General features: G+C 38.6%; 1 protein-coding gene across 4 annotated transcripts in view; it reads right to left on the bottom strand.

The window, feature by feature from the left end:
- LOC131934608 (polypeptide N-acetylgalactosaminyltransferase 13) overlaps positions 1-16,594 on the bottom strand; it is a 37,734-nt gene that overhangs the window by 14,409 nt on the left and 6,731 nt on the right. For all 4 annotated transcript variants that reach the window (XR_009385814.1, XM_059290670.1, XM_059290668.1 and 1 more), the window contains exons 2-3: positions 15,561-15,636; positions 15,056-15,218 (exon numbers count right to left, since the gene is read on the bottom strand). Coding sequence is in view for 3 of the 4 variants with exons in the window: in XM_059290670.1 (XP_059146653.1) it covers positions 15,056-15,218; positions 15,561-15,596 (199 nt within the window). In the remaining variant the exon portion in view is untranslated. The remainder of the gene's footprint in view (positions 1-15,055; positions 15,219-15,560; positions 15,637-16,594) is intronic.

Genomic DNA, 16,594 nt, shown 5'->3' with positions numbered 1-16,594 from the left:
ATTCAACTGAGAGAAAAACATAATTTACATAAAGTTAGCAGGATTAATATGTTTACAAGGGTACACTGTGGGGCAATACGTTCTGCTTTATGAACACCACAGGGAGATTGTAGCCTGGGGCCCTACTGCACATATACATTAATGCAACCTGTTCTGTTGCCTTATTTTATACTGGGCCTTCTTTAAACTAGGAACTACAATACAGTGAATAAACATAGAAAGGTGAATTTGAAAATGACAAATGTTTTTAAAGGTTTATAAAAACAACCAACAGAATAAAACTTTCAATTCATTTTACTTTAAACTAAAAGAACATCCTACATACTTTATAGCAAATAAAAATTATATAAACAGCAACATAATTAAAGTTAACAAAGTAAACACAATTAAAGCTAGATCATGTACATTAATGTGATGTAAGCCTATAAAATGTGTAATCCTGTGTTAAATTTGGACTACTTGTACCAAGCAAATACTTGGTTAGAACCTTGAATGGAGCAAGAAAAGTCTAATATACAGTGCCATCTCATATTTGCCACACAGCTCAGTGCTAGTTCCAGTCCTAACTCACCACTACATAGAAAATCCAGGTGTTTTGGCCTCTCTCTTTGCCCTGTCTCTAACAAAAACATCCAGCTCTTTTGGCCTCTCTTTAATGGTTGTTTATATATTTTCACTTAAACTTGAAGTAACCTGGGGTCCCAACTGAGGAACCTATGACATTATGTAAACAAGGACCCCACTGTGCTAACCAGGATTTATCACCTAAAGCATCATTGTGTTTACATTTAGAACTATTCTACCTATTTATTTATTTTTTCATTATAGCTCAGAAGTGTGGCTAAATGTAGAATGCTAATATAATCAGTGACATGTGATAGGGATCCAATGCTGTGATTAATGCCTGAAGAACTAGTATATCATTGAGTTTTTAAACTATTGAGGCTGTGACTAACATCTAAGCAACTTGAAACATCTTTGTACTACATCATTCTAGCATATAATAGAGTTCTAAAACCACCTAGGCTGTGACTAAAATCATAGAGTTGTAAAACCATTGAGACTGTGACTAAAATCATAGAGTTGTAAAACCATTGAGGCTGTGACTAACATCATTGAGTTGTAAAACCATTGAGGCTGTGACTAACATCATAGAGTTGTAAAACCATTGAGGCTGTGACTAACATCATAGAGTTGTAAAACCATTGAGGCTGTGACTAACATCACAGAGTTGTAAAACCATTGAGGCTGTGACTAACATCATTGAGTTGTAAAACCATTGAGGCTGTGACTAACATCATAGAGTTGTAAAACCACCAAGGCTGTGACTAACATCATAGAGTTGTAAAACCACCAAGGCTATGACTAACATCATTGAGTTGTAAAACCATCTAGGCTATGATTAACATCACAGAGTTGTAAAACCATTGAGGCCGTGACTCATATCAATGAGTTGTAAAACCATTGAGGCCGTGACTCACATCACAGAGTTGTAAAACCACAGAGGCTGTGATTTAACATCAATTGAGTTGTAAAACCATTGAGGCTGGCAGCCTCTTCAATCACCTACCTGCCTAGACCACACCATGGTAAAAAAAAAAAATTGACATTCCTCTAGAATGCACACATGGTGTACTGGGAGTCTGGGAGTACAAGAGCTAGGCTAGCTAACCCAAGCTGTGACACTGTGTGAAAACAAACTGACCAGCTTCTACCTGCCATAGTTGGCAGAGATATGACAGGTTATACTTGATTGATGGCTGGTGTCTGATATGACAGTTGGTTTTCTCATTCAGTTTTTTTTCCACAACCTTTTAAACATTCTCCTTCCCAGCGTGTTTGAAGGTTTTGTTATGACAGTATCTGCCAGTGTGTAGGAGGCATCCATATACTTTTAGACATGTTTTAACCAGCATAAAGAAAGACAAGCCCCACGTTATTCCAGCAAAAAAAAATTAAAAAAAATGAAAGTAAAATAGTAGTCCTTATAGTACCACAACATAACAGAAGGAAGTAATAATAGTGTTTCACAATAAAAGAAAATATTTTAAATACATAGAATAATATTTGATAGATCAGGCAAAGTAAAGATTCAGTACCTAAGTAACAAGGGGGTAATGATACATAAAGAAAAACATATCTAAATCAACATACAGTTGCACAAACACAAACAATCTATAGATCTATTTCAGGATAGACAAATGTAAGGAGATTATACTTCATTACATAGATCTAGTTTGGGTTAGACAAATGTAAGGAGATTATACTTCATTACATAGATCTAGTTTGGGTTAGACACATGTAAGGAGATTATACTTCATTACATAGATGTAGTTCAGGATAGACAGATATAGAGATACCAGGAGGTTAAAAAAGATGGCATGTGTATACCAGCTGGGGATAATCGTGTTTACAATACACTAATGCAGCCATATGTAAACAGAGAGCTTGACACGTCTCTATGGTAGTGCATAATCTGGGCACACACAATGCTTTGGGTGAGATAGATGATAAACCTGATAGTCGAGTTCAACATTGGCTCTACGTAAGTGATGCTCGTTTACTGATCTTTGCTACGGTGCAGGGGGAGGGGGGGGGGGGAAGTCCAGATAATGGATGTTAGTGTGTGGGAAGGGGGGGGAGGAGGGCTATACTCCAGAGCGGGAGAAAACAATATTTAAAAGCAAAACTAAAAACTTGAGTGTACACCAAGACATCGTGGGACACAGCTCGCTAAAAACATTGTGAGCGAGAAAGAAAAAAAAAAGTGTGATCAAATCAAGGGGACACAACTGTGTAAAGAAGGAGTGTTGACACAACGTGTCTATTGCCCGTCTACTGCCGTTCGACAAATACAAGTGGCCGACTGGGGGGGAGACGGGTGACTGAAACAACGCTATTACGTGAGACAGCCAGCTGCTGCACCCACACAGACATTTCTAACCAACCATTTAGCTCAGGCCGATACATCATATCTCATACCGTGTGATGCCCAACTATTTATTAAGCTCTGACCTAAACATCACTTTCACAGACGAGAGAGTCTATAAAAAGATTTTCCTCAGACCCAAACATAAGTTTTCTAAACATTTTGACCGAGTTTAACGACGTTTACTGGCATCGGTACATTAGAGTGCACGCATTGAAACAATGCCAGAAATATCTCCCGTAATAGCTACCCGATAGCCAAAGTGATGGTAGCATAATCTACCACAATAGCTACCAGCTGGTCAAAGTGATGGTAGCATAATCTACCACAATAGCTACCCTTTGGACAAAGTGATGGTAGCATTATCTACCACAATAGCTACCCTTTGGACAAAGTGATGGTAGCATAATCTACCATAATAGCTACAAGCTGGACAAAGTGATGGTAGCATAATCTACCACAATAGCTACCCTTTGGACAAAGTGATGGTAGCATTATCTACCACAATAGCTACCCTTTGGACAAAGTGGTGGTAGCATAATCTACCACAATAGCTACCAGCTGGACAAAGTGATGGTAGCATTATCTACCACAATAGCTACAAGCTGGACAAAGTGATGGTAGCATAATCTACCACAATAGCTACCAGCTGGCCAAAGTGATGGTAGCATAATCTACCACATTAGCTACCCGAAGGCCAAAGTGATGGTAGCATTATCTACCACAATAGCTACCAGCTGGACAAAGTGATGGTAGCATAATCTACCACAATAGCTACCAGCTGGACAAAGTGATGGTAGCATAATCTACCATAATAGCTACCAGCTGGACAAAGTGATGGTAGCATAATCTACCATAATAGCTACCAGCTGGACAAAGTGATGGTAGCATAATCTACCACAATAGCTACCCGATGGCCAAAGTGATGGTAGCATAATTACCACAATAGCTACCCGATGGCCAAAGTGATAGTAGCATAATCTACCACAATAGCTACCCTTTGGACAAAGTGGTGGTAGCATAATCTACCACAATAGCTACCAGCTGGACAAAGTGGTGGTAGCATAATCTACCACAATAGCTACCAGCTGGACAAAGTGATGGTAGCATTATCTACCACAATAGCTACAAGCTGGACAAAGTGATGGTAGCATAATCTACCACAATAGCTACCAGCTGGCCAAAGTGATGGTAGCATAATCTACCACATTAGCTACCCGAAGGCCAAAGTGATGGTAGCATTATCTACCACAATAGCTACCAGCTGGACAAAGTGATGGTAGCATAATCTACCACAATAGCTACCAGCTGGACAAAGTGATGGTAGCATAATCTACCACAATAGCTACCAGCTGGACAAAGTGATGGTAGCATAATCTACCATAATAGCTACCAGCTGGACAAAGTGATGGTAGCATTATCTACCATAATAGCTACCAGCTGGACAAAGTGATGGTAGCATAATCTACCACAATAGCTACCCGATGGCCAAAGTGATGGTAGCATAATCTACCACAATAGCTACCAGCTGGCCAAAGTGATGGTAGCATAATCTACCACAATAGCTACCCGATGGCCAAAGTGATAGTAGCATAATCTACCACAATAGCTACCAGCTGGCCAAAGTGATGGTAGCATAATCTACCACAATAGCTACCCGATGGCCAAAGTGATGGTAGCATAATCTACCACAATAGCTACCAGCTGGCCAAAGTGATGGTAGCATAATCTACCACAATAGCTACAAGCTGGACAAAGTGATGGTAGCATAATCTACCACAATAGCTACCCTTTGGACAAAGTGATGGTAGCATTATCTACCACAATAGCTACCCTTTGGACAAAGTGGTGGTAGCATAATCTACCACAATAGCTACCAGCTGGACAAAGTGATGGTAGCATTATCTACCACAATAGCTACAAGCTGGACAAAGTGATGGTAGCATAATCTACCACAATAGCTACCAGCTGGCCAAAGTGATGGTAGCATAATCTACCACATTAGCTACCCGAAGGCCAAAGTGATGGTAGCATAATCTACCACAATAGCTACCAGCTGGACAAAGTGATGGTAGCATAATCTACCACAATAGCTACCAGCTGGACAAAGTGATGGTAGCATAATCTACCACAATAGCTACCAGCTGGACAAAGTGATGGTAGCATAATCTACCATAATAGCTACCAGCTGGACAAAGTGATGGTAGCATAATCTACCATAATAGCTACCAGCTGGACAAAGTGATGGTAGCATAATCTTCCACAATAGCTACCCGATGGCCAAAGTGATGGTAGCATAATCTACCACAATAGCTACCAGCTGGCCAAAGTGATGGTAGCATAATCTACCACAATAGCTACCCGATGGCCAAAGTGATAGTAGCATAATCTACCACAATAGCTACCAGCTGGCCAAAGTGATGGTAGCATAATCTACCACAATAGCTACAAGCTGGACAAAGTGATGGTAGCATAATCTACCACAATAGCTACCCTTTGGACAAAGTGATGGTAGCATTATCTACCACAATAGCTACCCTTTGGACAAAGTGGTGGTAGCATAATCTACCACAATAGCTACCAGCTGGACAAAGTGATGGTAGCATTATCTACCACAATAGCTACAAGCTGGACAAAGTGATGGTAGCATAATCTACCACAATAGCTACCAGCTGGCCAAAGTGATGGTAGCATAATCTACCACATTAGCTACCCGAAGGCCAAAGTGATGGTAGCATTATCTACCACAATAGCTACCAGCTGGACAAAGTGATGGTAGCATAATCTACCACAATAGCTACCAGCTGGACAAAGTGATGGTAGCATAATCTACCACAATAGCTACCAGCTGGACAAAGTGATGGTAGCATAATCTACCATAATAGCTACCAGCTGGCCAAAGTGATGGTAGCATAAGGTGACAACACAGTACTATGTCGACTAAGGCTGTATCTATCAAGTTAATTAGGACAGTACTTATGTCGGCTAACCGTATCCAGCTCACCCTAACATAGGTACAATAGATAGCATGCCTATGTGTGTGTGTGTGTAAGAGGTCAGAGCTAAAATAAACTCATCAGCTGCTCACCTATCTAGCCGACACTGGTTTAGTAATAAAACCGTGTATCGACCCTGATATTTTTAGTAGATCTTTATCGATACGTTACAGCTTAATTAGAGCAAATAAGGAAATAACAGGCTCTAAGTATTATTATTATTACTACGACATATGTGCAACACTCGGGGCGCTAGGGCAGTTTATATTTCATAGCCGGTGGGGGGGGGGGGGAGGGGGGAGTGGGGTGTTGCACGAGTTGACAGTTAAATGAAACCTTTCAAATGGATTTAGTCTACCCTCACCCTAGAAAAGGCTAATGAAAAGTTGAACTAATGTGGTATGGGGGAGTTGACTGCACGCGTCCTAGCACTCAGCACTTGTAAGAGTTAACTGTTGGTCAAATGGGTAGGTGGGTCACCTTGGTTAAGTTAGTTAGGATGAGTTAGTAGATGGGTCAGTATGTTTAAGTGAGAAGACAGATTGTGCTCATGCCAGAAATGAGACAACCTAAAGCAAAGACTGGTAGATGCCTAAGCTACTCAAACGACAGCAACTGTAGACATCAAACGTATGTTGATGGAAAAGAAACCTCAGCTACAGCTATACAACAAAGAGATATGCAACCAACTTTAATGAGCGTTTAAACACCGACAAGTAGACACGACATACTTGTGTATAGAGAAGCAATAAATAAACTCACGTAACAACACACATCTATGTCTATTGTGCTGAATGCACACTACACACGTGTTAAGTTGTTTAGTAACGACTCTAATTGAATATTCAAGTTTAAGGAGGCAGCTCCCGATGTGCGAGATGCGCAGAGATAATTAAACTCAAGAGCCGGGACACTTGAAATACGAGGCTTTATTGTCAGGCTAGACATCGATGTGTTTTTACTTTCAGCGCAATTGCGGCACATTATCATAAGGCTTATCAGCGGTAATTTATGGGACGTGTGTATCGCCATGTGTAAACAGGAGGTAGACAAATATTGGCAAGACCTGTTGTTTAACTGGTGACGTGGACAGGGTGTATCAAGCGGGAAGATCTATATTGTTTATCGTCTAATGTAGCGGTTCTCTAACTGGTGACGTGTACAGTGTGTATCAAGCGGGAAGATCTATTTTGTTTATCGTCTAATGTAGCAGTTCTCTATATTGTTTATCGTCTAATGTAGCGGTTCTCTATATTGTTTATCGTCTAATGCAGCGGTTCTCTAACTGGTGACGTGGACAGGGTGTATCAAGCGGGAAGATCTATATTGTTTATCGTCTAATGTAGCGGTTCTCTAACTGGTGACGTGGACAGGGTGTATCAAGCGGGGAGATCTATATTGCTAAAATAAACTCATCAGCTGCTCACCTATCTAGCCGACACTGGTTTAGTAATAAAACCGTGTATCGACCCTGATATTTTTAGTAGATCTTTATCGATACGTTACAGCTTAATTAGAGCAAATAAGGAAATAACAGGCTCTAAGTATTATTATTATTACTACGACATATGTGCAACACTCGGGGCGCTAGGGCAGTTTATATTTCATAGCCGGTGGGGGGGGGGGGGGAGGGGGGAGTGGGGTGTTGCACGAGTTGACAGTTAAATGAAACCTTTCAAATGGATTTAGTCTACCCTCACCCTAGAAAAGGCTAATGAAAAGTTGAACTAATGTGGTATGGGGGAGTTGACTGCACGCGTCCTAGCACTCAGCACTTGTAAGAGTTAACTGTTGGTCAAATGGGTAGGTGGGTCACCTTGGTTAAGTTAGTTAGGATGAGTTAGTAGATGGGTCAGTATGTTTAAGTGAGAAGACAGATTGTGCTCATGCCAGAAATGAGACAACCTAAAGCAAAGACTGGTAGATGCCTAAGCTACTCAAACGACAGCAACTGTAGACATCAAACGTATGTTGATGGAAAAGAAACCTCAGCTACAGCTATACAACAAAGAGATATGCAACCAACTTTAATGAGCGTTTAAACACCGACAAGTAGACACGACATACTTGTGTATAGAGAAGCAATAAATAAACTCACGTAACAACACACATCTATGTCTATTGTGCTGAATGCACACTACACACGTGTTAAGTTGTTTAGTAACGACTCTAATTGAATATTCAAGTTTAAGGAGGCAGCTCCCGATGTGCGAGATGCGCAGAGATAATTAAACTCAAGAGCCGGGACACTTGAAATATGAGGCTTTATTGTCAGGCTAGACCATCGATGTGTTTTTACTTTTAGCAATTGCGGCACATTATCATAGGGCTTATCAGCGGTAATTTATGGGACGTGTGTATCGCCATGTGTAAACAGGAGGTAGACAAATATTGGCAAGACCTGTTGTTTAACTGGTGACGTGGACCATGTGTATCAAGCGGGAAGATCTATATTGTTTATCGTCTAATGTAGCGGTTCTCTAACTGGTGACGTGGAAGGAGTGTATCAAGCGGGAAGATCTATATTGTTTATCGTCTAATGCAGCGGTTCTCTAACTGGTGACGTGGACAGGGTGTATCAAGCGGGAAGATCTATATTGTTTATCGTCTAATGCAGCGGTTCTCTAACTGGTGACGTGGACAGGGTGTATCAAGCGGGAAGATCTATATTGTTTATCGTCTAATGCAGCGGTTCTCTAACTGGTGACGTGGACAGGGTGTATCAAGCGGGAAGATCTATATTGTTTATCGTCTAATGTAGCAGTTCTCTAACTGGTGACGTGGACAGGGTGTATCAAGCGGGAAGATCTATATTGTTTATCGTCTAATGCAGCGGTCTCTGACTGGTGACGTGGACAGGGTGTATCAAGCGGGAAGATCTATATTGTTTATCGTCTAATGCAGCGGTTCTCTAACTGGTGACGTGGACAGGGTGTATCAAGCGGGAAGATCTATATTGTTTATCGTCTAATGTAGCGGTTCTCTAACTGGTGACGTGGACAGCGTGTATCAAGCGGGAAGATCTATATTGTTTATCGTCTAATGTAGCAGTTCTCTAACTGGTGACGTGGACAGGGTGTATCAAGCGGGAAGATCTATATTGTTTATCGTCTAATGCAGCGGTCTCTAACTGGTGACGTGGACAGGGTGTATCAAGCGGGAAGATCTATATTGTTTATCGTCTAATGTAGCGGTTCTCTAACTGGTGACGTGGACAGCGTGTATCAAGCGGGAAGATCTATATTGTTTATCGTATAATGCAGCGGTTCTCTAACTGGTGACGTGGACAGGGTGTATCAAGCGGGAAGATCTATATTGTTTATCGTCTAATGCAGCGGTTACCCGCCTTTTATTTGTTCAACTGACCCATAACTGAGATTTTTTTTTATATATCAATAAACCACTCATAACTAATCAAACTAGTAACATTTACTTAATACTATTCGTCAACTAAACTATTCGATTCATTTTTTTTAATGTTACCCGGATATACAGTAGAGTGCACGCGTAGTTATAACACGATCGTTTAGTTAGGTACGACAGCTAGCCTAGCTAATGACAAACACGTATCATTCTAATTTAATACAGTGGTCTTCCTTTGTTATACCAGTGACACACACGTATCATTCTAATTTAATACAGTGGTCTTCCTTTGTTATACCAGTGACACACACGTATCATTCTAATTTAATACAGTGGTCTTCCTTTGTTATACCAGTGACACACACGTATCATTCTAATTTAATACAGCGGTCTTCCTTTGTTATACCAGTGACCCATCATAGACTTTCATGTTATTACGTGTAAACCAAACCTAAAAAAAACCATATGTATGTCATGTCAAGCCATTGTCTTTATCCTGCACACCGACAACAACCCGACCGATCATCCGACTGATTGAGAACCGTTTGTAAAGATGTATGACTCGCCGATCGAATGTTAACACACTAAAAACTCAAAGTCCAGAAACATGATGGGAATAATGAAACAAAATTTAATATTCAAAGCCTCCATATCATTAGACGGAAGAAATCAATAGAGATTATGTAACTGCTGTTAAGTTCAGCCAAACGTCTAATTGAATTAGCTATAGTAATGATTCGCAAGGGATTAGGGCGAAAGACTAATCCCGGTATTCATTACAGTTGATACAGAGAATAACAGAACAAACATGAACAACAGATACATTTCAAGGGACACCAGATATTTAAATACTACGGTGAGTCAAAACAAAAAGATGAACTAAATCAGTTTATATATATATATATATATATATATATATATATATATATATATATATATATATATATATATATATATATATATATATATATATATATATATATATATATATATATATATATATATATATATCAAATATAAAACTGCGGGTGGTAAGCGAAATAGACACGTATACTACATTCTGTCTGGAACACAGCAGCATAGAGCCCGTACAACCGTCAATTACAGACGCCTTTAACCCACGTCAAGGAAGCCCATCAAACCAGAAAACTAACTATCCCCAAGTGGAGGAGATTCAACAACATGGAAGTTATCCTTCGATACAGGCTACAAATCAATATATCCTACAGCAGATCACTGTGTAGACGTGGCGACAGCTGAACACAACAACAGGGCGAATCAAAATACGCTCATTAAATAATAAACGCAAGAGACAGCCCACAGCAACATTTGGTTGTATTGTTGCACTGTGCCTAGCCGCTGGCTGCAATACACTTGGTCACGCTAGAAATACTTCACCTGACTACTGGGTATAGATCTTTTTTTTTTTAAACAAGGAATCGCGGGGAAAAAATCTTCAGGAACGTCAGACAAAATGAACGTTCCGCCTGTGTACTAAAATAGAATCCATGCTCCGATCCCCCTAGAGACGGGTCTTAATCATTTTTAAAGCCTGAACCAACCAACAGCCCGCACTAAACAACCATGGCGTTAAAATCCATTACCCCCTAGACAAAGGATCGAGATACAATTTCCCCAACTGAAACCAAATGACACTTATTTCAAATCATTAAAAAAACAGTTATAACGTAATGTCAAAAAGTGGCAAACGACTCGTGTGATATAAGATTGATAAAGATTTATGGCGTGGCTATTTTGTTTCCTGTAATAAATTCGATGCTTGGATCACCAATCAGCCATCTATCTCGGCACCATCCCTTCAGGTCATGTAGGCTAATGCACGCTGACTTACGCTAGGTTTAGAGTTTTCGGCTTCAATGAGGTAGTTCAGTTAAAAACACAAGACCCATAGTGAAGCTCTAGAGGCAGAGGACGTTGAGTCTGACAAAACTAAAGGACATTGACACACTTGAGCAAGGCTGCCAAAACTTATAACATCACCAGTCTGCTCAATACATCATCAGACTGCCCAACCTTAAAGCACTTCTCTCCAACCTTAAGTTAAACCATCACTTCTACCTAACCATAAGTTAAACCATCACTTCTACCTAACCTTAAGTTAAACCATCACTTCTACCTAACCTTAAGTTAAACCATCACTTCTACCTAACCTTAAGTTAAACCATCACTTCTGCCCAACCTTAAGTTAAACCATCACTACTACCTAACCTTAAGTTAAACCATCACTTCTACCTAACCTTAAGTTAAACCATCACTTCTACCTAACCTTAAGTTAAACCATCACTTCTACCTAACCCTAAGTTAAACCTCACTTCTACCCAACCTAAAGTTAAACCATCACTTCTGTCCAACCTTAAGTTAAACCATCACTTCTCTCCAACCTTACGTTAAACCATCATTCTACCCAACCTTAAGTTAAACCATCACTTCTACCCAACCTTAAGTTAAACCATCACTTCTACCCAACCTTAAGTTAAACCATCACTTCTACCCAACCGTAAGTTAAACCATCATTTCTGCCCTATCTTAAGACACAACCTATAGTTAAGATATCCCAGAGAGCAAAGAAAGAAACATAAATCTAGCAAGACAGAGCCAGTTCTCCACCCAAGTATTGATATTTACCTTATGAAGGCAGGAGAAGAAAATTATGCCGGTGTTTTATGGCGCTAACCAGATAAGGTGTTTGTAATTACACGCCCAGTGTAGGCTAACTCTATATTGAGCTGAGTTCTATCCAGTTCAAAATGACATTATCACACAGCCACAGCTCAAAGGGCTGGCATACAGGGTAATTCCGATACATTCAGCTCAACAACTGGTGTACTGTTGTGTATTGAATGGATCACAGACTGGTACCGTCAGTAGCATAAATTATCAGGGTTTCTTTCAGTCTTTATGTATCCGGGAGGGGGGTCGACTAGTAACTTTCGGGAGGGCGGACACGGGTTGAAGTATATATAATTTGCATATAAATAAATGCTAATTCCTTGGGAGGGGGGGGAGGGGTATACGTAGTCTAAGCCTAGTCGATGTGTTACACTGGATTTTACAATACTGAACTATCAATGGGTAGGACTGCGTACAAATATCCCCATGGGTCCCTTGGTTAAAGACGGGCGGGTGTGCTAGGGAAAACGTCGAGTACAGATCACCTTACGGACAGGCAAGCTACGCCTCAAGACAACGATACCACTTCCCCCGCCGTCAAGGTAAGGACGCTTCCCTCGACCAAGGAACTTGATACAAAAAATATCGATCTATCTAGAGGTGCAATGCTAGAACATAGAAACACGATAACAGCTAATTATAGTAGCGACGTGGTTAACCTTTGAATCAACCCACATTTCTATCGCACGGGGAAAGATGGCCGACGCGTATAGACCCGACATGTGACACAAAAAAAAAAAAAATTAAATAAAAAAATCGTAACCAGGTTTCTCAAGTTGTCTGGCGTTTTCCTCTGCCATGTAAAAAGAAGGGATCAACATAGACGAGGTTGAAATACTCTATTCCCTTAATGATGCTTTTCAGTGGATGAGGGGTCTATTTTAACCCTGTTGTGTTATTTAAAGTAGCCATTGTGTTATTTTAAGCCTGCAGATTGCATGTTGGTTTTCATCCCACGAAGCCAGCACAGCCGTGGAAGCTGAACGTCATGAGATTAAAAGACAACTCCAAATGGTTTACAATTTCTGCTCCCATTATAGAAAGAACTGTTGAACTACAATGCAAAGTACACCCGCATATTATAAAAACACAGATCCTAATCCAAAGTCTCTTATCCTTGAAATAAAAGTCATATTTTCCACACACACACACACATACAAAAGAAAAAAAAACCAACAGTAGTTTTGTGAGAAGCTAACTAAGTGAACAGTGTCATTCTCCCCAGCCCAGATTTATAAGGGACTTTACTACAATTACTGTAGTCCTCAATCATTTTTCCTATCTCCTTCCTATTGATTTTGTCCACATTATATTTTTTCCATTTTCTATGAGGCGCCAGAAACATATTCGGCAAAGAGCCATCTGTCTAGGTTGTAATTAGGATGGGAAATATTTATTGTGTACCTTGTAATTACAGAAAGAGTAATACAATGATCACCAGTTTGGAAGGTAGTGCAATTAACAGGAGATCTGTGGCAAAACAGAAAAATCTCTACCAATAAATGCTTTTAGTAAATAAGAGTACACAGACTCACCATAAAAATAGCAGTGGCTTAAAAAGTCTAATTTACAAACTATGTGCAAGACACAAATTTCACAAAATAAATTTTGTCTATTGGTACATACAATCTACATGAAATGATCTAGATGTATAGTCAATCACATTTAGTAGAAAAAATGTACACATGAATTGAGAGACAAGCTTTTTCATCTATGTATATTTTTTTGAAAAAGCTAAAACAACATTAAAAAAAAAAAACACAAAATACTTAATGTAATTTTCACAAAAAAAATAATCTAAAAATAAGAGGTAGAATGTATGAAATATATATATATAGATTGATAGGTATCCACTTTGTAAAGAAAATTAAACCAAAATCAATTGTAAAAATGAAACTCAATGCAAAATAAAATTAAGAAAATGCAATTTTTCCTCAATCTTAGGCAAATTATTCTTTTGCTATTCATAGCTTTAAAGTTGGCTGACCATAAATTTAAAATGACACATTACCGAGCCTAAGATACCAGACTAAGAATTGCTGGGCACTATTACCTTTAGTTGTTACTGCAAAAAAGTAGAGGAGTGAAGTTGAATGTGAGTTGAGTTGAAAGTTAACACACAAATCAATGTTTATTGTAAAATAAACATTTGGCCCCTTTCACCCAAATATTTCCGCTCCATGTCTGATTTAGCCAAGGGCTGTCAAAATTCAATTAAACCTTGACACCTACATTACCAGATTCCATTCATATCAGTATTTTTTTAAGAACAAGAGAGACAACTAATCTGTTATTAAAATGTTTGGTAAAAAGCTATATAATTAATATATTCCTAAGAATTATTCTGCCAACTTAATACCAATCAGGGTTTTTGGAAAGTAGGTGAATAAAATAATGGCTAATAAAGTAAACACAATAGTGAGTTTAGATTACCTACATCAAAGACAATCTAATCAAATAAGTAATGAATACGTTGTATGTATGGAGCAACTAAAGTATAACTATATCTTAAACTCAACCAAGAGTAAATGCATGCACACATAAAAAAAGATGATTGCAAAAAAACTAAGGTTTTATACAAGACATAAACAAAAAAGAGAGAAAAAGACCTTTCAATGCTACATAGCTTGGCTCTTTAATTGAGAAATTGTTCTGGCAGCTTGCATAAATAATATTTTTAATGGGGGGTTAGGGCCACAGTACCTATCCTAAGTGTGGTGTCATGAATAAGTTAAAGAGTCTTGCCCACCAATAATCAACAGGAAAAATGTTGCATTATACACTTTTTCAAACATAAAGAAGAAAAAAAATAGTTTTCCATGTCTATAGACTCGTAACAATTAATTTTGTGAGTAATGACAGGGAAACATATTGCCAATATGACAATAATAGAGCCGTCATGACAAGATGAATGGGGAGGCTGGCTCAGCGTGTCACACTGTATGATTAAGTGGAGGGAGAACAATCAAATTTCATCAGACACATATTACATCATTTATGGAAGCTGTGTTAGCTTTGTAACAAACTAGCCAAATGTACATGGTAAGAAAAAACAACACAGAAAAATCTTGCTTACCTTTGGGGAATATTTTTTCTAAGAAACCAGGTTTGGACTTGTCAGGCAGTGCTTTGGGATCCCCTTCAGGGGGACTACACCTTGGTCCATTGGTGCAGTCAGTGAAATACATCAGCACAAATACATCAAGCATTATCCACACCATAGAGGTGGCTATGATAACCTGGGGGATCAAGCAATCATTGTCAGAAACATGATGGGGGTTTGATGACATTGTTATTAAACTAGGGAAATGGTGGCACAACATAGGGCTGACCATAGTTAACATCAGAGCTTAAGTTAGAGCTTAAGTTATTAAATAAATCTTAAGAGTATTTTTTACCCCATGTCAGAGCATGTGTTGTTGTATGACATCAGTACATCAACTACACACATTCTAGGCTTAGTTATTACTACCTTCATTAAATAGCAAAGCTTTAGATAGTATTTGAAAGAAAGAGAGTGGAAATAGCACAGTGACAGAAATGCTAATTCCAAAGTTACCACACACTAAAATTACACATACCTTGCAGTACTGAAATCGCATCCTTCCCATTTTCATGGTTAAATATTGTGTAGTTTCAAGGGACCAGGTTGACAAACTAAAATAAAAAATATTCAATCAGGTATATTAATACATTTCTGAATAAACCCATGTAATAAATAGCTATGGGAAATACAGCAGATGACAAGTAAAAACAATCCTAAGCATAGCTTATGTTACAACTGAATGACGTAGTGGGATCTATTTTATAAAACTCAACCACAATATGCCTATGTATTGACTTGTTTTTAAAAAACTAATAATTTGTTAGTAAAAGGGCATATTATTATTTAATAGCTGGAGTTTTCCTGAAGAAATCTAGGGACAATATTGCAGTTGCATCACTGCCATGCTAATGTGCAAGTCACATGTCCACCATGCACAGGGATTTAAATCAACAGTGGATTCTCTGGTGTTTGTTTTAGAAATATAAGATAACACTGGTAGTAATTATTTTTTTGCTTCATTAAAAAATAAATAGCTTTCACGTCTAAGCAAGTAAAAATAACTGAACATTTTTCCTAAATTGACATGTTGCTACTTATTTGATTTGTGATATGATGGCGAAACGTGGCTCACAGCCAACTTTGGACAAAAAACTAATTAGTTTTATTATCTCAGAAATACAAACAACAAAAGTTTTAAAATATCTTGTTATCAATTTTGTAGAGATGACAAAACACAAACCCACAATTGTAATATAGTTATTATAACAAATTTTAAAGCAGAAAGGGTTAATTGCAGGCTAAGCACTATTACTAATGTCAATGACAACAAACAACACAGGATGACTGCATTGTTTATATGACAGAGGAAATAACTGATCAAGCGATATAATTTAAATTAAAAATGAGTATAACAGCAACATGTGCTACATGAATTAATAACAGTCAAAGCTGTCTCCCAGAGTCTTCTTGCACGGACGCCTTCAGCTATCTTCAACAGAGGCCTATTTAACAATTAGTAATCCACAACATTCAAAATTTTCTTTAGGTCATTTTCTGCGGCCAATTGAA

Source organism: Physella acuta, unplaced genomic scaffold (assembly GCF_028476545.2).
Source record: "Physella acuta isolate Inbredline_101_S28 unplaced genomic scaffold, ASM2847654v3 ptg000114l, whole genome shotgun sequence".
In the NCBI taxonomy this organism is placed as follows: Eukaryota; Metazoa; Mollusca; class Gastropoda; family Physidae; genus Physella; species Physella acuta.
The sequence above is the reverse complement of the archived record's forward strand: the minus strand, read 5'-3'. Positions and strand labels throughout refer to the sequence as shown.